Raw genomic sequence first — 19,496 nt, 5'->3', positions numbered from 1 at the left:
TACAAAGCGAAACACAGCGTCCTTGCAGCGAGCGTGTCTAAGAAAAAGTGCCTCGCTCCACCGCACCACCACCGCCACTCCTCCACTTCCACTGACGCGGCCCCTACCCAAGCGTCCAAAGCTTCCCTTCACCTCAAGATAAGGAGATCGCAACATCTTGGGGCCACCCCCAATCTCCACTTAACCCCCATCGCCGCCCGAAGCCGTTCGCCACTCGCCGCCAATGGCCATGGCCTTCCAAACCCTTGCCGCCTCGCGCGTCCGCGTCGGCCCCCTCCTCCCCGCCGCCGCCGCCGCGGCGCCCACGCCCTCCTCCGTCGCGGCGCCCCGCCACCACCCCCGGCGCCGCTTCTCCGCCATCGTGGCCGTGGCGGGCGCCGCGGCGGCGCCCGCAGCGGCGCCCGCGGAGTTCGACTTCGACTCCTACATGACGGAACGCGCGGAGATGGTCAACCGCGCGCTGGACGCGGCAATCCCCGCGGGGGCGCCCCCCGCGGCGCTGCACGAGGCGATGCGGTACACGCTGCTGGCGGGCGGCAAGCGGGTGCGCCCCGCGCTGTGCCTCGCCGCGTGCGGCGTCGTGGGCGGGCGGGAGGAGTGGGCGCTGGCCCCCGCCGCCGCGGCCGAGATGGTGCACACCATGTCGCTCGTCCACGACGACCTTCCCTGCATGGACGACGACGACCTCCGCCGCGGCAAGCCCACCTGCCACGTCGTCTACGGCGAGGCAATCGCGGTCCTCACCGGGGACGCGCTGCTCTCGCTCGCCTTCCACCACGTCGCCAGCCCCGGCTCCTACCCTCCGGACGTCGACCCGGAGAAGCACCCCGCCCGCGTCGTCCGCGCCACTTTCGAGCTTGCGCGCTGCATCGGCTCCGAGGGCCTCGTCGCCGGCCAGGTCTCTTTCGTTCATCAGATTCTATTACTTTCCACTATTCATCATTGAACAATTCACCATCGCATAATTAAAAGGGAGTAAAAATTGGGCAATGTGCTAATTCTGACATCCTTTATATGGGCATATGGCGATCTTCCTAAGAGTCATGATGTGGATGGTCTGTTTGTCCGCATACAGTAGAATTAGGGCCTCAAAATTACTAGCACTCGCTAACTAAGAATTGCGACTTCGAGGTACTTAATTGCTCAAATTGCATCGTCTGCTCTCTCCAGGTTGTGGATCTTGCGAATACTGGTGCATCTGAAGTTGTGCCCCTTGAACGCCTGGAGTACATCCACCTCCACAAGACTGCTGCATTGCTTGAGGCCTCAGTGGTCATGGGGGCAATCATGGGCGGTGGCACGGATGAGCAAATTGAGCGGCTGCGGAAGTACGCGAGGTCAATAGGGCTTCTGTTCCAGGTGGTCGATGATATACTTGATGTGACCAAGTCGTCGGAGGAGCTAGGGAAGACAGCAGGGAAGGATTTGGCAAGCGACAAGGCTACATACCCGAAATTGTTGGGGTTAGAGAAGTCACGGGAGTTTGCAGAAAAATTGCTTTCCGATGCAAAGGAGCAGCTTGCTGGTTTTGACAAAGAGAAGGCAGCACCTCTGTTGCATTTGGCCTACTATATCGCCCATAGGCAGAACTGAGGTGATTGCTTACTCTGTTGTTGTTCTTGTTGATCTGTAACTTTGTAAGGCCATTGTACTTGGGTTTCAGAAATATCCGAATCATCATGTGATGTATACTAGCTGTAGCTTTCTACCTTGCTGTAAGAAGGCTATTCAGTTGAAAATATGAATATCAAATCAAATTAGTAAAACCTGATTGAAACCAATCTTTCTGGCTTATGGTTTTCTTTCTGGCTGAACATTTGTTGTTGCACCAAAAAATGCTCCAAGCAATCTCAGATGGTAATAATTCAGTTACAGAGCATCTGTAGATTCCTAACTGAGGTTAACCAAAATTATTGACTCTTTGATATTTGATTCAAGTACTCTCCAATGTGATGCACACTATCAGGATGAAGACAAGAACTGTTGTGTTTCAAGTTTCAACATCTCTTGCATGGATGATTCCAGCATCACATATGAAAAATCCTGTTGTTTCCTACTTATAGGGCACACCCCAGCAATGTGCCATACCAGATCCTCTGTGTTGTTCTCCTCGGTAAACCATCACTACGTTATCTGAAACTTCCAGGTCACGGTTAACCAAGTGATTGTGGATAACAACTGCAATGTTACAAAATTGATAGCATAAGCAATTACTATTCAATGGATGATTGTACTGATTGAACAAGAAAAGAAAGGGTTACATGCATATCATTTTCCTCTTATGTTTTCTGAGAATGTGGATAGCACATGCTATATCTAGTTAAACTGATGCAGCAAAATGTTTCAAACTTTATTGTTGCACTGATTGAGGTTGTATGATGTATGAGGATTCTATTTATGATATTGCGCTCTGCATAAGCTGTGCACATTATCTGGCTCCAGGTGATGACCACTCACCTGAATACCAAATACTTATGTGGTCTCATCAGCTTCTCGTGTGAACGAGTGAATGGATGCACATGTTTTTATTGGTTTTGGTTACTTCTAGCTACATATATTCTACTACTAATCATGTTTGGCAGATTTTGGTCATATGGTCATGTACGTCATTCACCTGTTCATGCCTTTTTTTTTTGCCACTATAACCTTTGTAAGCTTTCTTTGATTGAAGGAGGTGAACTGAAACTAGTCTCTGCCCCTATGTAGTCCGGATATTTTTTTTTCGAACAACTAGGAATTCCCTTTGTCACTGTAAGCTTTCTTGACTGAAGCGGCCAAACTAGTCTCCAGAGTCTGAGCATCGAACTAAGGCTTCGTTTAGTTTTTTAAATTGCTGTCACATCAAATATTCAGATGTCAATTCGAATGTTCAGATGTCAACTTAATATAAAAACTAATTGTATAAGTTGTAATTAGAGCTCTAGACGAATCTATTAAGTATAGCGGACGGTTACTGTAGCAATTAGTGGTCAAATTATGGACTAATCATACTTAATAGATTTGTCTCGTGATTAAGTCACGACTTATGAAATTAGTTTTGCAATAAGTCTATATTTAATAATTCTAATCGATGTGTAAACATGCGATGTGACGGGACTTATGACTTGAACTGAAAAAAAACCAAACGAGGCGAGTGTGCTTTCTCATGTGACCACATGGAGTATCATGTACCAATGCATATGTGATCATATCAATCAATCGCCGTAGTTCCCACTTGATTTCCACACTACCGCTACTCCTATGCGAATACTGTTGATTTTTCACATACAGTATGATCCTAATGCTCCTACACGTGGGTGTACTTTGTATATGCCTGCGTGCTTCCACTTTGGCACTCGCCATGATTAGTCATCGTCGTCGCCGCCGATCGCCGGTCGCCGGTCACGGTTCACGTGTTCAGCGGTGCGCCCTGATCTCCTTCGAACTGATCGATCTCTCCGGGCGCTTGCTTGCTCCCATCTCCTCCGTCGGTCCGCTCCCGTTGACCTGCGCAGCGGCCTAGATTTCAGCCCGTGCAGTCCTCCTGTCATGGACTTCTGTCAAATCACGTGGAAGGAAGAAGGCAAGAAGGCAAGATTCGCCCATGTTTGGTAGTGGAAAATAGTGGGGGGGGGGGGGGGGGGGGGGGACGCAGTCTAGCGAGACCAGCGGAAGAAAAGCGGTCTGTTTTCAAGCCACGTGAGGTGGAAGAACGCAACACGCGCGTCTAAAACTAGAAGTAGAAAACGATTGTAAACTTGGAGAGAAAGCGCTCGTCAATCGGAGACGTTGGCGACTTGGCAGTTCCGGCAGCGTCGGCGGCATCCCGGCGTTGTCGGGGGCCTCACGCAGGACGACTCCTCCCGGCGACATCCTATTCTATTTTTGATGAAAGCCTAATACTTTACCGGGCCTTTTGGCCGGATGGGCCCATTCTCCGCATTTCGGTCTATGCTGGAGTTGGAAGTGCTTCCAACTCCAGCAGCAGCAATGACTCCAATTCTCGGTTTCATTTTCTTGTGACAAGTGGAACCGGTGCCGTAAGTGGCCCATATTTATCCCCCTTTTTTTTTTCTTCCGTTGGTCGCCTCCACTTCGGGTCGGCGAGGAAGCTCAGCATGGCAGTTGCCAGTTGGCAGTATTGACCAGGCTCTGAGCAGAGGCGGGGGTGACAGACGGGAAGGGAACTTGGTATTATCTCGATCATTCTTGGTATTTGGTTACACTTTGATCCTGAGGACCCTTGAAGAATTTGGGGCCCCTCAGCTCTTGTTCCAAATCTGATTAAACTTTGATCTCACCTTGTATTTTATTCAGTTTTGTTGACTGAAAAATTGTTGAACATGTGGTAGATTAGATCTGGAGCAGTTCACATACATCAGCATTAGGATCTGAACAGATCATACGATGATCTCTTCTCCAAAATAATATCTCACAAAAAAAGGTGCCGTGGCCATATGCTACAGGTGATATAATCTGAAGTATATATGGAACAAAAGAGCTAGCAGTCTCTGTTTGACCTAAGGGCCCAGGAGGCAATCAGAAGTCTCCACCCATCCTTAAGCACAGTAATCAAGTTTCTCTCACATCGGCTTTGTTTACTGACGAACTGATTGACTGAAGATTGTGGAGCATGTGGTTGAGCCGATCGATCAGGGGCAGCTTGAATCTCGGCATGATGATTTGGGGTGACAGGATCATCTGAGTATCGAAAATTCTACAATACTGACCAATCATAGGTCAGTATTTAGTTTTGGATCCCGGTCACTTATCGCATACTATCTGGTGGTTCAGTTCATGGCCATCCCAGCCCAAGCAGAAACCTGGTGGACTCAGAAGTCTCTACCTAGCTAGTAAGCTAGGTCAGTAACCAGGTCATTATTTGTCCTGAAATTCTTCAGTTTTTGCCATCAATTTTCTCGCAACTGAAATTGACAGATACATAAAAGATTCGTCTCCTGCAGCAAGCCGTTATGAGCTCACATTTGCAGTCCATTGGTGTCCTACATCTGCTTTACCTGGGCGGCGCGTCACCATCCTTCGATCCGTTTCGCCCTAGTGAGCACGCACATGACATGACTACGCCCGTTTCGCCGACGTCGAGCGCCACTGCTAGCCCGTACTCTCCTCGGCGGCCAGGCTAGCTGCTGACGCCTACCGCGTCGGCGATGTGAACCGTGACCTCCTATCCTCCATGCCGCCGCCGTCTTCCACAGGTCCCTTATACTGGCTCACCATGAACCCGACGTACCAGTCCATCAACGCGGCGGTGAAGGTCCTCAGCCTAGCCGCGTTCGCTCTCACCCGTGAGCTCATCCAGAAGGTCCGGCGGTCGAGGGCGCTTGTGCTGGCCCGGTCGCCGCCGCCGGAGCCTGGGCTCGTGCCGGGCGAGGCGAAGGTGTTCGTGTACCACTCGGCGGCGCACCTGCTCCTGTTCGTGCTCGTCGTCGCCCGTTACGGGCAGACCATCACCATTCACCATGGAGCAGCACCTCGGGCTGATGCAGGACCTGTTCCTGCTGCCGCAGGTGATCGGCAACGCCGTGTGGCGCGTCCACGACGGCAAGCCTCTCGCGGCGGGCTACTACCTGTACCTGGGCGTCACCGCCGCGCGCCTGCTGCCGCGCGCGTACGACTACTACCCGCGCCCGCCGGTGGTGCTCGTTACCAACGTCATGTCCGTGAACGCCATCCGGTGCGTGTTCTCCCACGCCGGAGACGTGGTGGTGCCGGCCGCGTCCGTCTTGCTTGCGCTCGCTGTGTTCGTGCAGCAGAGGTGGAACCACATGATCGTCCGTCTCATGGGCGCGTCGGAGCACAGGAAACATGAGCACATCCTGTAGACTCTTCAGGTCTTTAGTTGTTGTGTGCATGTCCTCATGTATGCAATGTCCTAACTTTCAGATATCTGCACCAGTATTCAATGGTTTGTTCTTTACTATTGAAGGATTAGATGCTGAAAAATAAGAATGATCAAAATGAACAAGGATGATCAAGAAGTAACTGGGAAAGGTTGAAATTTTTTTACCACAACACTCAAAATATAGCTAAAAGCCTAATAAAACTATCACGTAGTAGCATTTTAAAAATCCTGGAATAATTTAATTCTACTAGCAAAACTATAGTTTTTCACAAATCGAAAAAAAAACTCCCTCCGTTCTGATTTATATAGCATTGAAGGTTTCAAAATATATAACCCCACTTTTAGGGATATAGATGAAGTCTCGCTAAGCATCCTAGGGTGTTTTGGAAACTAATTATTCCCCCATGCTGAAACCAGAAAAATGACAGCTAAACAAGAATCTAAAGCATTCTTAATCTATCATGAAAATGGTATTACAGGACAAAGGGAATAACATGGAACAATTGATGTTTCCTACTAGAACAATAAGCGGAGCTAGAGCTTTTGGGCCTATTTGGATGGCTAAAGTTGAGTATAAACTTCAGCATCTAATTAGCACTCATATTTTTGCAAAAAAATTTAAATCTTGACTAAAGTTTAGTCTACCCATTAGCACTCTTTTCTTTGGATAGGCTAGTGCTAAAGTACTTTCACCTATTAGCGTTTGGATCCAAACGAAGCCTTAGAGTGCAGTATCAGTATCGGGATGCTTTGAGTCTAGGCCTTTTCAGCACTTGCTCCAAGTTTGATTCATCTCTGATTCCATCGATCTCTTCACGTGGGGGCATATCCAAAAGGTTGATTTTTTTTTTTGTTCTTTCCATTTTATAACTTCCGTTTCTTTTGACCTCGGCGTAGGAACATGGGGCAGCGATATGGCAGCGGATTACCCGGTGAGAGCAGAGCGAAGGAGCAGTATGTTGCAGTCTTGCAGACTCGGCAAGTCCACTTCGGTCTCCTGTTTACTCCGTATCTACCAAATGCTTGTCTGAAATCTGTAGGTGTCTATAGCTTTCTGATACCAGCCACATCTCTTAGCAGCAGGGGCAGTCGATATGTTCCCAGGTTTGCAGTTCCACGGCTTGCTGCTGCTGTGCCTGTGCGCCCTGTCGTCCTGCTCGCCGTTCGAGCCATCACAAGGCCGGAACGGCGACGGGGCTCATGGCTACCGCCGCTTCACCGACGTCCAGCGCCAATGCCAGCCCGTGCTCTCCGCCGCCGTCGAGCTACGTTATCACCCGGAGCGCGAAGCCTTTTTCCGACAAGAGCTCGAGCGCAAGCTGTCCTTCGAGAAGGGTGACTGGCGGCAGCAGGACGCCGGCCACGCGCCCCTGCTGCCGTTCGACGGCAGCGACGTGGCGGCAGGCGGCCGCGTGCTGCCGGACCCTCAGCGGCTCGCGACCTTTGTGCTCACGCACGTTGACATGGAGCGCGTTGGCCCGACCGCCGTCAACGTCAGCGGCGTCCTCGTGCTTTCCATCGCCCGGGAGAGTGCCGGCGACGAGATCAGGCCCGGGGTGCGCGCACCCGCCGCGTCGCCGGAGTTGGAGATTCTGCCGGGCAGCACCAAGCTCAAGATTCCCTTCGAAGGTGTCTACACGGAAAGAATGGAGGGCGACGGCGAGAGGGTGCTGTGCATGGTCGGGAGCGCCGTTCTCCCCAGTCCCCACGCGCAGCAGCGCCGACGATGGCGCCGGCTCGTCGAATTGGGGCCGGATCTCTGGCCGGAGCAACCTTCGGCCGCCGGTCATCGCCGACAACAACATTATGCTCGTGGTAAGGTACCCAAAGTGGCTTACGCTGACAACCCGAGCCGTGCACGGCGAGATGTGGAGCACCAATGCCGTGTCGGACGCCGCCTATTTCGACACTGTCCGGCTGATGTCAAAGGTTAGCGCGTACAACATGGGGTACCGGTTCCAGTCGGACGAGCTGGTTGCCATGGCGTGCAGTCCCTGGCCGGCAAGCGACGCGGTGGCCGTGGAGAACCATTCCGGCGAGCTGCACAGGGGCATCTCGTTGTGCGAGGTCCTCAATCGCTTCGCCACCGTTGCCGCACCCTGGCAGTGCAGCTCGACGGACCAGCCGTGCCGATGGCCTGGGCCTTCCTCCGAGGCCGGCACGGCGGCGGATGGAGCTGGCGAGGCGTTGGCCGTCGCACTGCAGGACGTCCGGTGCCACCCGTCGAGCGACGCGGATGGCAGCAAGTACTCCGCGAGGGTGTCGGCCGTGTTCCGGGCGCTGTCTCCACGGGAGCACCGGCTCACGGCGGTCAAGCGCACCAGCCTGGACAGCAGGACGCTCGCCGTCGAGGGCGTGTGGAAGGCCACGGCGGGCCAGGCCTGCATAGTGGGATGCCTCGGCGGCGGCGGCGGCGGCGGCAGGAACGCGTGCCGCTACCGTGTGTGCCTCTACATCCCAACCACGTTCTCGATCACCCGCCGCAGCATAATGCTCGGACGCATCACCACCATCAACGCCGGCGGCGGCGAGGAGCAGACCCGCCCCCCGCTGATGCTCGAGCAACGGGTGCCCTCAGTGCGGCTCTGGGGCCTGTCCGACGTGTTCCCCTTCCGCATGGCGTACAACTACACAAAAGTCGAGCAGGCCGGCGAGTTTCTTCGGAGGAGCGGCTCGGCGTTCAACGCCCGCGACATCGTCGCCAAGTCGCTGTCCTTATCCTATCCGAACAAGGACACCACCGGCGGCGACGAAGTGACGAGCCTGTTCCGTCTCGGCGACGAGCTTATGCTCCGGTTCACCGCCCTGCCGGATATGTTTCCATCGGAATGGATCGAGCGGCCCGTGCTTTTCCTGGAGATGCTTTCCGTCGAGCAGGCGGTCGGGCCGATCACGCCGCCGTCATTTTGGCACGGCTCGTCCATGGCGCCGCCGGGCGTGTCAGGCCAACCCGACGAGGAACCTGCTGCTGGCTCGGGACAGCCACAGCTGCTGAACGTGTCTGCCGAGCTCAGGATCGTCGGGAAGCCTTTCGGTTTCGGCTGGACGACTGCTTTGTCGCTGGAGGGCGTGTACAACCCAGAGGACGGCCGCATGTTCCTCATCGGCTGCCGGGATGTCCGGTTCCCGGGGCGCAATGTGTCGACGAGCAGGGACCTCGAGGAAGGGATGGACTGCTCCGTCGAGGTGAAGGTCGAGTACCCGCCGACGACCACTTACCGGCTCATCGGCTCGACGGCGAAGGTTCACATAACCAGCACAAGAAGCGCCGGCGACCCGCTGCATTTCGCCGCGGTGAAGCTCGAGGCGCTGCCGGTCATGTACCAGAAGCAGTGGAGGGGCGCGGGTTCCGGCAGAGTCATCAACGGCGCCCTGTGCATCGCGGTGCTGTCGGTCGCCGTCGCCGCCTCGCTCAGCCAGCTGCGCTACCTCAAGTTCCACACCGACGTGGCGCCGTACGTGTCCGACGCCATGCTCGCCGTCCAATTCGTGAGTTACGGCTTGCCGCTAATCACCGGCTCCGAGGCGCTGCTCGAGAAGGTGACCTTCGGCTCCCAGGCGGCCAAGCCGCCGCCGTCCTCGACCTACGCCGCCGCGGCCGGCACGGACGACGAGCTGTACCGCGCCATGGGTCAGATGTCGAGGGCCCTCCTCCTCGCCGCGCTGCTCCTCACGCTGCGCATCGGCCACAAGGTGCGGCGGAGCCGGGCGCGGATGCTGGCGCGCTCGCCGCTCGAGCCGTGGCGCGTGCCGGCCGACCGGAAGGTGCTCGTGTACAGCTCCGGAGCGCCTCTGGCCGCGTTCGCTCTCGGCGTCGCGCTGACCGGGCAGGCCATGCCCGTCGAGCAACTCGTCGCGCTGGCGCAGGACCTGTTCCTGCTCCCGCAGGTGATCGGCAACGCGCTGTGGCGCGTCAGCTGCAAGCCCCTCGCGGAGAGCTACTACCTGGGCGTCACCGCCGCGCGCGTGCTCGCGCACGCGTCCGAGTACGTGCGGCCGCCGGCGGTCTACCCATACTCCGACCAGTACTCCGACGAGTACCTGCACATGTCCAGGCCTGTCGACCTGGTGGTTCCGCTCGTCGCCGTCGTGCTCGCGCTTGTCGTGTACGCGCAGCAGAGGTGGAATTACGCAATTGTTAGCAGGATGTGTGACACGCAGCAGAAGAAATTGCAGCACACGTTGTAGGAGACAGTAGCGGGTGCGAAGCTGCCGTGTTTAGGCTCCAAGTCCCAATCCCAACCTCATAGCATCTATCTGGTTACGGCGCGACGGCGGGCCGCTCCTCCCGTCGCTCGTATCCCAATGCAACGTAAGCTCCAAGTGATGGTGCAACACAGTTGCTAACCAATCTCTAAAACACGATTCCGGTGTCATTCCCTGGCCTGTCGTCGCGCCACGTCACCCAAAAAACGAACGGCCGTCCGATCGGCGATCGAACGGCCACGGGAATCCCCTGCCTCCTCCCGCGCCCCCCTCCACCGGCGCAGCGCTCCGCCGCCGCCCGAGCCCCGCCGCCATTGCACCGCACCCACACAACGCCCGCACAGCACCGCCCGCACCGGCCTCCGGGATCGGGGCCTCTGCCTCGGAGGCGCGCCGCCGCCCTGGAACCGCCGCCGCCGCGCGAGGCCGCCGCAGGAGGACGCCGAAGAGGGGGGATCCGAGGGAGCAGGGGAGGGCCGCGCCGCCCACGGCCGCCAGGACGAGGAGGCGCGTGTGGTACCCCACTCCGCCGCCGCGGGACCCGATCCGAGAGAGTGGAGATCCGAGGGAGCAGGGGAGAGCTAGGAGGAGAAGGCGCGTGCGGGCCCCCGCTCTGCCATGAGACCCGCTCCTCCTCCGGAAGCGGTCCGCGGACGAGAATGGCGAGCGCGCCGGCCTCGAGAAGGCCGGATTCGGACCCGGTCTACCTGCGCCCCTCCGCCGACCTCCAGACGCCGGATCCCGTGCAGGGCACCGGGCCGGACGCCGCCTCCCCCTGCTGTGTATGACCACCGGCTCGTCGTCGTCGCCGGACCGCCATGCTCCGCCACGCCGAGCTGCCAGTTGAGCGCGCGCCGCGCCGAGCTCCCGAGCCCCCGCGACGCTGCCAGCGCCACGCCACCCACTCCTGTGCGGCGCCGAGCACCTACGCCGGGTGGAGCAGTCTGGAGACAGGGATCAGAGATTGAGAGACGAGAGTGGAGAAAGCGAGGGAGACGAGGGGCGGAGAGAGTTGGAGAGATATCAGGGAGTAGATATTTAAGGCTATTTTGCAATATAGTCCTTGGATAATTTATAAAATAGTCTCTATCATAGTTTTGAGGGATGTTTTATAGAATAACCTTTGTTATTTTTTTACTATGGTTTTAAACACTGCAGCAGCGCCCGTTCTAAATATTGTGGATACAATTTTGACCATTAGTTTAAAAAATTAGTGTAAATAAATAAAACTATAAGTCATGCTTAAAGTGTATTTTATGATAAAACAAGTAAATAACAAAATAAATGATACTTACATATTTTTTTAAAAAAAATGAATGGTCAAAGTTGTATAAAAAATGTCAACAGTAAACTATAGTAAACTATATTTTGTAACGGAGGGAGTTTGACACATATTTTACCTAGGTAATAACTTTTAGTGGATTTAAGGGTGCATATTTGGTAAGGAACAGACTACGCATATTTCTCCCAATTTTTCTATTGTTTAGAAAACCTATTTTCCTATTTTTGGAAAGTCATAAAATTATTTCCGGGGCACTTCAAGTGCTTGGCCTATTCTTCAGCACTATTCAATTCTGTTCGACCACCACGTCAACTTAAATTTTCACCGCAAAAATATTCAATATTTTATTATATAATTTCAAATTCAATATTAATTGTTCTTCTAATTAAATGCAATTTTTACAAAATGTGACAACAAGAATATGAAGACGCTCTTTTACAAAAGAAGCCCTCCCTTTCTCTTTTTCTGGAAACTAATCCTCCTACCATACAGAAGTAATTTCAAAATATACTCCTGCCCTTTCTAGAGTGACCCAACTATTTCCAAAAATTACAACCAAGTCCCTTCCTATATAATAGAATTTATAGAAAGGCCCTCAAGGATTTTGTGGAGCGGAGGCTCGTCGGCATCGCTCTGATGGTCCTAGAGAGATAGGACGTGCTGGGCCCACGGTAATGGATTTAAGGGTGCATATTTGGTAAGGAACAGACTACACATATTTCTCCCAATTTTTCTGTTGTTTAGAAAACCTATTTTGCTATTTTTCCGGTGCACTTCAAGTGCTTGGCCTATTCTTCGAGCACTATTCAATTCTGTTCGACCACCACATCAACTTAAATTTTTACCGCAAAAATATTCAATATTTTATTATACAATTTCAAATTCAAAATTAATTGTTCTTCTAATTAAATGCAATTTTTATAAAACGTGACAACAAGAATATTAAGACGCTCTTTTACAAAAGAAGCCATCCCTTTCTCTTTTTCTGGAAACTAATCCTCCCACCATACAGAAGTAATTTCAAAATCTACCCCTGCCCTTTCTAGAGTGACCCAACTATTTCCAAAAATTACAACCAAGTCCCTTCCTATATAACAAAATTTACAGAAAGGCCCTCAAGGATTTTGTGGAGCGGAGGCTCGTCGGCATCACTCTGATGGTCCTAGAGAGATAGGACATGCTGGGCCCGCGGCGGGTACGCGTACGAGGACGGCGGCGGCGGGCAGTTGGTGGTCACGGCGGGCGCCGTGGGCGGCGGGAGGCACAAATAGGAGGAGCAGGAGCAGCGTGGAGGAGACGAGGGCGGCGAGGAGCCTGCTGCTGCGCGCGGCCGTCGCCATGAAGGAATCGATCTGCAAGGGCTGGACGGCGCTTGCTGCGTGGCCTATATGAATTGTTGTGATTGAAATGATGAAATCTGATGAATGGAAGTATGGAACTACATGCTTTTTCTCTTTCCATGCCCAAGTGATCAGCTCTCTCACTCATGTGTCTAACTACGCTTTGACAGTGTTGTTCGTCATTTGGCTCCACACCAAATACATCCCTCCCTGTCTAATATTGATTTAAATGTTGTCATAATGGTGAGAAATTGAGCAAAATTTTGCAGCTGCTGATTTTCCACAAACTTAGAAATATTGCATGAAGTCCCGAGTGAAGATGAGAGATATATGAATTCTTGAGGTAGCATTGCTTATGATGGGAAATATTCATATCCAACCATACAACCCAGAATATATAGGAGTTTTTCACATATTTGGTGATTTTAGGGTCGACAAATTTTCCTTCCCATTAATTGCATATTTGCATGTTGATACACTGCACATCGAGAAAAGAAATAAACGAAAGAGATCATTCTGCAATACAAGACAGTCCATCTATTCTATCATCCAAGTTGTTAGCTGCATGCGAGCTCAAAGATGGCGCAGCAACGCTGCGCCCAGGTTTTCTAGTGGTACCGAATGCTTCCGCCGCGCTATGAATGAGCATCGTTTGGATCGAGGGCTTCATTCCTGATTCTTGCTCGTGGTTGCAATCGGTTAGGATTGAGCATTGAAACTACTGGCCATCGGGACCTGGATGCTTCGCTGAATGGCCATCGGTTATCAGGGGAAAAAAAATGCGATGCGCCGGGTAGAAGCCTGTGCAGGATTTGCCAGTACAACTAAACTCTCGACGTGCTGTGTATGCGGTTTTGAGATGGCAAGTTTTTTTTTTTGAAAGTAGATGGCAAGGTCAATCGACCTGTCAATGCAGTTGGTCACAGACGGCGAACGAACAATGAAGTTGCAGTAGAAATCAGGAATGACGCTGCCGATCGACCTCCGGGGAACTTCCAGTGAGCAGGCCAGGCCTTTTCTTGCCACTCTGGCCACCACCGGTTTCACATTATTCGTCACTTCCTGTTGGGGACTATGTATTTTCATCTTTCAACTTTCCTACAAATTTTATCTGTTGACTTATTTCTCGTAAAAGAAAATGCAGATCCCTAATGTCGGCATATCGCAGCCTGATGAAAACAAATATTCCAGCACTGAATAAAAGGGGTGACATGTTTCTAGCAAAAATCTGTCGTATATATTTGCAATGTTCCGGTCTAGTTTAGTGGTCGAACAGCTGAAAACATTGTTATGTTAGACCCAGATTTGGATGGTGTATTGGTGGCAGAAAGAAGAACGATGGCAGGATAAATGACATATTTATAACAAGGATATGAGGATACTTGGATTCTAGATAATCCAGACAATTGCATCAGTCAACCCGCGGCTCTGCTATGTCTGTACTATAAAAAAGAATCAGAAAGTTTGCAGAAAAAATAAATTTGATTTACATGTAAATATTTCTTTCTTAAAGTTTCCATGGTCCTTAAAGAGGTGCTAAAATGTGGTATTTCTTCAGGATGGCAAAAAATAAATCTTCAATAATTTTTTTATAGAAAAAAATATTGATGTAAAGCTGCTCTTCTTTAATTATTTGATGAAAAAACATTTTGTGAACAATAAAAGCTCTTATTTCTTATATATAGTTGAAACCGTGAGGTTCTTCAGATCTGTATTAGTTTGGAGCGTTTATGTGTAAAGTAGCGCCTCGGTCCTTCGCTGAAGCTCAGTTTCGAGTTCTTGACTTGCAGGCGCAGGAGGCTCAAGACAAACCAAAATAGCACATCGACCCTGACGAACCAAAATTAAGATTCCTGGTTCCATGCATCATCCGAGGTGCAACTAATCTGCGATGCTGAAGACAATTAAGGCACTAGATCTATGACGTATGACCTGGCAGCTACAAAACCTGGTAATTCTGGAGACTTGAGAAGAGCTAGTCACATGAATACATGATCCAGTCTCATATTTGATAAGTATTCCTTAAATTTCTTCAAAAAAAAAAGATAAGAGTATTCCTTAAGCAGGCACCTGAAAAAGGTGACCAGAAGAAGATCGCATGGCCTGATGTGCCCATGCTCGAGAATCTGAAGCTGGGCTCAAATTCATGTTGGACCAGCCTACTTGGCCCAGGTTTATGGTTCGGGCTGTTGCTGCAAACATGTCTCCCGCACAATGACGCACCGCGGACGCCAACATTTATAGGTGGGCCGGCATAGAATCTGCAGTTCGCGAACTACACAGGCCGGCATCTCAGCTACGGCCTGCAGAATCCACGGTCAAACCTCCCGAACGGGGGGTCCCGGCAGACGGTCCACGCCCTTCACGGCGGCGAGCACATGACCGGCAGCCACGGACGGCGTGGCACGGATCAGGAGGTGGGGCCCTCCCGTCAGCAGCGTATGTCCTGTAAAACTCACGAGTCTTGGGTACGGACCGGTCAAAGCCGCAGAGCTTTGAAGGCGCTGTCACTCGCTGCCCCACTGACAGCCCTGTCTCTCTCCCCCGGCAGATTATCCTAATCCCGGCCTCAGATGCTCGGAAGACCCCGTTCCCGTGACTTGCTAATCACACACGAGTACACGACATCCGGACCAGGGGTTTGTGTGTTAAGGTGTAGTTGACTCGTGCCAACACCGCCGCGCGCCGTCTCGATGAGAAAATGGATTTTTTTTTTGAAAAGATGATGACTGATGAGAAACTGGAAGTACTAGTATGCCCTCGTTAGCCTCGTCAGCGAGGAGCTCATCAAATCTTCCTGCGAGTACATCGCACCCCTCCCCCCGGGCATAAGGGGGTGTTTAGGAACAGGGACTTCAAAAAAGTCCTAGAGACTTTTTAGTATTTAGAAGTATTAAATAAATATTAATTATAAAACTAACTGCAGAACCCTGGGGCTAAACTGCGAGACGAATCTAATGATGTATCTTAATCTATGATTAGCGAATGGTTACTGTAGCATCACTGTAGCCAATCATCGATTAATTAGGCTCATTAGATTCGTCTCGCGAAAAAGCACTCAGCTGTCAAAAAACATTTATAAACAGATTTTATTTAATAATATAAAATAGTAAGATTCCTTTTGATGTGATAGGGACTTTTGGAAAAAGTCCTGGAGCCAAACAGACCCTAAACGCCTACGGAACTGTGCCGACGAAACGTACGTACGCACTGCTCCGACGGCGGCGGCAACGGCATCCATCCGCCCACGCCGCCGTGAAATTCGCCGTCGCAGATCCCGAGGCGCGCCCACCCACACCACACACATGCCCGGCACCGCACCGGCCCTACTACCACATACCTCGCTCACGCGCAGCGCACACACTCCAACTCGCCAAAAGCCGAGCGCCCCCCCCCCCAGCCTCCAGAGGAGAGAGGACTGGGTAGGCCACACCCACCCACCATGAGGGTTTTTTTTACCGACCGATCAGACCAAATCACCGTCCACCGGTTTCGGTAAACCGAACCGTTTTGATCGGAAATCAGTTAAAATCGGACAATTTCAAATTTCAAATTCAAACGCCAGTTCAAACGATTTCAACCGGTAAGCCGACCGGTTTGCTCGGCTAACCGGTCCAGTTTGACCGGTAACTGGTCTGTTGAAAAAAAACCGACTTTAGTTCAAAATTTGAATATTTGTATAACATGTTTTAGCTTAAATGAACCCTCCAACCATCTTTTGTATTACTTTTACATTAATACAATGTATAACATAGTTTACATTGTATTTATATATTTTTGTATGCACATTTTTTTAGTTTAATTTCAAATGCCCGCAAAATATACTAAATAAATGAATATTTGAAAAAAATTTAACACCATTAGATTCGTCGCAACTTGAAGTATTTTTAGAATTGTTTTGAGATTTTTTCGTTTTTTTAAAATTTAAATTTGAATTTTAAATTTAAACCGGTTTGTGATCGTCCGGTTTGACCCGTTACCGCGGTAACCGGACCAGTTCCGGTCGGTTAGAAAAACCCTGCCCACCATGCACAGTAGTAGAATCTAGCCAATCCAGTTGCAATAAAGTAAAGTTACCGTACCACCCTCGTGAGCTCGCCCGGGCCCGCCGCCCAGTCCTCGCCCGGGCCCACGAGGGCGAAAGCTCAAATCTAGCGGCTCCAGCTCGCACGCCATGCCATGCCACAACACACACACAGACACACTCTACTCTGCTACGGGCTTCCAGCAGGCAGCCGCAGCCCGCAGCCAGCTCCCCCTCCCCCCTTGCTTCCCTCTGGCCCTCTCCCACTAGTCAATACTCAATACTCACGGCGCAGTACGCCACCCACCTCCTCGCCATTAAAGAAAGAGGAGGCAACAAGGCAAGTCGCAGGGGGCCGGGAGAGGGAGAGAGGAGGCCAGGAGGGGGCGCAGCAGCGGCAGTGGCCGGCATGACGTCGGGGGCGGCGGTGGCCGCCACGGGCGGGCTGGGACGCACGCCGACGTGGAAGGAGCGGGAGAACAACAAGCGGCGCGAGCGCCGGCGCCGGGCCATCGCCGCCAAGATCTTCACGGGGCTCCGCGCGCTCGGCAACTACAAGCTCCCCAAGCACTGCGACAACAACGAGGTGCTCAAGGCGCTCTGCCGCGAGGCAGGCTGGGTCGTCGAGGACGACGGCACCACCTACCGGAAGGTCGGAGCTTTCCGTTCTTTTTTTTCTCTCTTGGTCCCTGATCTCTCTCTCTCTCCCCGTTCTTCAGGGATCTTTGATGCGCGCTTCGTCCGCGCAGATCTGATAGATAGAAAGCTCACCGTGCGTTTTCGTGGTTCTTGGCAGGGATGCAAGCCGCCGCCGGGGATGATGAGCCCGTGCTCGTCGTCGCAGCTGCTCAGCGCAACGTCCTCGAGCTACCCGAGCCCGGTCCCGTCCTACCACGCCAGCCCGGCGTCGTCGAGCTTCCCGAGCCCCACGCGCCTGGACCCCAGCAGCGGCAGCAACACCCACAACCCGGGCGCCGCCGCCGCGGCCTCCTCGCTCCTACCGTTCCTCCGGGGCCTCCCCAACCTCCCGCCGCTCCGCGTCTCCAGCAGCGCCCCCGTCACGCCGCCGCTCTCCTCGCCCACGGCGGCGTCGCGCCCGCCCACCAAGGTCCGCAAGCCCGACTGGGACGCCGTCGCCGTCGACCCATTCCGGCACCCCTTCTTCGCGGTCTCGGCCCCCGCCAGCCCCACCCGCGCGCGCCGGCGCGAGCACCCGGACACCATCCCCGAGTGCGACGAGTCCGACGTCTGCTCCACCGTGGACTCCGGCCGGTGGATCAGCTTCCAGATGTCCGCGGCCACGACCGCGCCCGCCTCGCCCACGTACAACCTCGTCAACCCCAGCAGCGGCGCCTCCGCCTCCACCTCCATGGAGCTCGACGGGATGGCAGCCGCGGAGTTCGAGTTCGACAAGGGCCGCGTCACGCCGTGGGAAGGCGAGCGGATCCACGAGGTCGCCGCCGAGGAGCTCGAGCTCACGCTCACGCTCAGCGTCGGCGCCAAGTGAAGCGGCGGCCAATCTCGCGAAAGCACGGATCTTTGAGCTACTGTACTGCAAGTCTGCAATGCCATGCATGAGCATCGAGTTCGAGTGCCAGCTGATCGCGGTTCTTGTGAGATCAGCGACGGCAAATCCACGTACTCCTAGCAGCGTGACGAAATTGACGACGCATTTCGTGTGCTGCGGCCGGTTCGATCGGGCGCTTCGATGTAGGTGTAGGTGATGCTGTTGTTTCATTTCATTCATGGACTGATGAGAAAATTGAGGAATCAGAACAATTGTTCGTTCGTTCGTCTGAAAATTGGATCGGATCACCCGATTGTATCGTCGTCACGCATTTCATCATTCGGATGCTCTCCTGCATCCTGTGCCACTTTTCACTGTTTGTGCTGTGTAACTCCTCGAGATGCGTGACCTCGTGGGTGAAAAGAGACGGAGGAATGGTCCGCTCCTGCAGTCTTTAGTGTAATAGTATTTTTTTCTCACACTGTGCTTCAGCATCGGTCACACTGCTTCAGCATCAATTTCCAATTAGTCAGTTAACACGTTAACAATCATCAGTCAGTTAACAAGTTAACAGCCTTTAGTCTAACAGTATTTTTTTCTCACACTGTTTCAGCATCAGTCAGTTAATAAATTAACAGTATTTTTCTCTCACAAACCACCGGAAAACAGCATTTGTGACTCGATCTTGTCTCTCTCGGACGAGACTACTGCATTTTTACTCCCACCACTTTATCACGAGTATTCGCTTGGCCTTTTTAACAGTTTTACTGTGGGAGGAGTATCTTCCCTGGGAACGTGAGCTACTCCTACGATAGGCTACCGCCTACCGACTGTCCACCGTCATCAAGCAGCTCCCCGACCCCGAGGCCTGCGACGCATGTTTGCGAACACACGCATGACATTGACATGCTCAACCGCAGACCAATAGCAGACCAATGTTCTATGCGCATCATGTCGTAGTAGCAGTCTAACAGATTACTGTAGATGCCAAATCGCTGGTTGGCACACTGATGCCCGGATACGCGGCGGCGCCACCCGTGTACGCGCTGGCATTATTGGCCGACGTGCGTGCCCCGCGGCGGCGTTCGAGGGGCCGGCCTTGGCGTGTCACCAACAGTGACATCGCACAGCCCCGGGATGGACACGCACGTCCACTACCGCTACCAACAGTGATGGCATGTCCCTCCTGGCCCCCGGGTGCCGCCGCGGCGCCGCGATCCGCCTCCATCCGGGTCCGCCGCGTCCTGCGGCGCCGGCGCGCGCGCGCGGCCCGGGCACGCTGCGTGGTCGCTATG

At 52.9% G+C, this 19,496-nt stretch overlaps 3 protein-coding genes across 3 annotated transcripts; all 3 read left to right on the top strand.

Moving 5' to 3' along the window:
* The first annotated feature begins 29 nt into the window (after window positions 1-29).
* Window positions 30-1,768, top strand: LOC120692740 (geranylgeranyl pyrophosphate synthase, chloroplastic-like). Its single transcript, XM_039976126.1, has 2 exons — window positions 30-898; window positions 1,171-1,768. The coding sequence occupies exons 1-2, from the start codon at window positions 224-226 to the stop codon at window positions 1,591-1,593; spliced, it is 1,098 nt and encodes a 365-aa protein (XP_039832060.1). The 5' UTR covers window positions 30-223; the 3' UTR covers window positions 1,594-1,768.
* Window positions 1,769-6,936: 5,168 nt separating this feature from the next.
* On the top strand, window positions 6,937-10,030 carry LOC120695565. Its single transcript, XM_039978783.1, has 2 exons — window positions 6,937-7,471; window positions 7,545-10,030. The coding sequence occupies exons 1-2, from the start codon at window positions 6,937-6,939 to the stop codon at window positions 10,028-10,030; spliced, it is 3,021 nt and encodes a 1,006-aa protein (XP_039834717.1).
* A 6,821-nt stretch (window positions 10,031-16,851) lies between these two features.
* LOC120692729 (protein BZR1 homolog 1-like) lies at window positions 16,852-18,524 on the top strand. Its single transcript, XM_039976115.1, has 2 exons — window positions 16,852-17,346; window positions 17,491-18,524. The coding sequence occupies exons 1-2, from the start codon at window positions 17,104-17,106 to the stop codon at window positions 18,199-18,201; spliced, it is 954 nt and encodes a 317-aa protein (XP_039832049.1). The 5' UTR covers window positions 16,852-17,103; the 3' UTR covers window positions 18,202-18,524.
* The last annotated feature ends 972 nt before the right edge of the window (window positions 18,525-19,496 follow it).

Source organism: Panicum virgatum, chromosome 2K (genome assembly GCF_016808335.1).
Source record: "Panicum virgatum strain AP13 chromosome 2K, P.virgatum_v5, whole genome shotgun sequence".
In the NCBI taxonomy this organism is placed as follows: domain Eukaryota; kingdom Viridiplantae; phylum Streptophyta; class Magnoliopsida; order Poales; family Poaceae; genus Panicum; species Panicum virgatum.
This window is presented reverse-complemented; position numbering and strand designations above follow the sequence as displayed.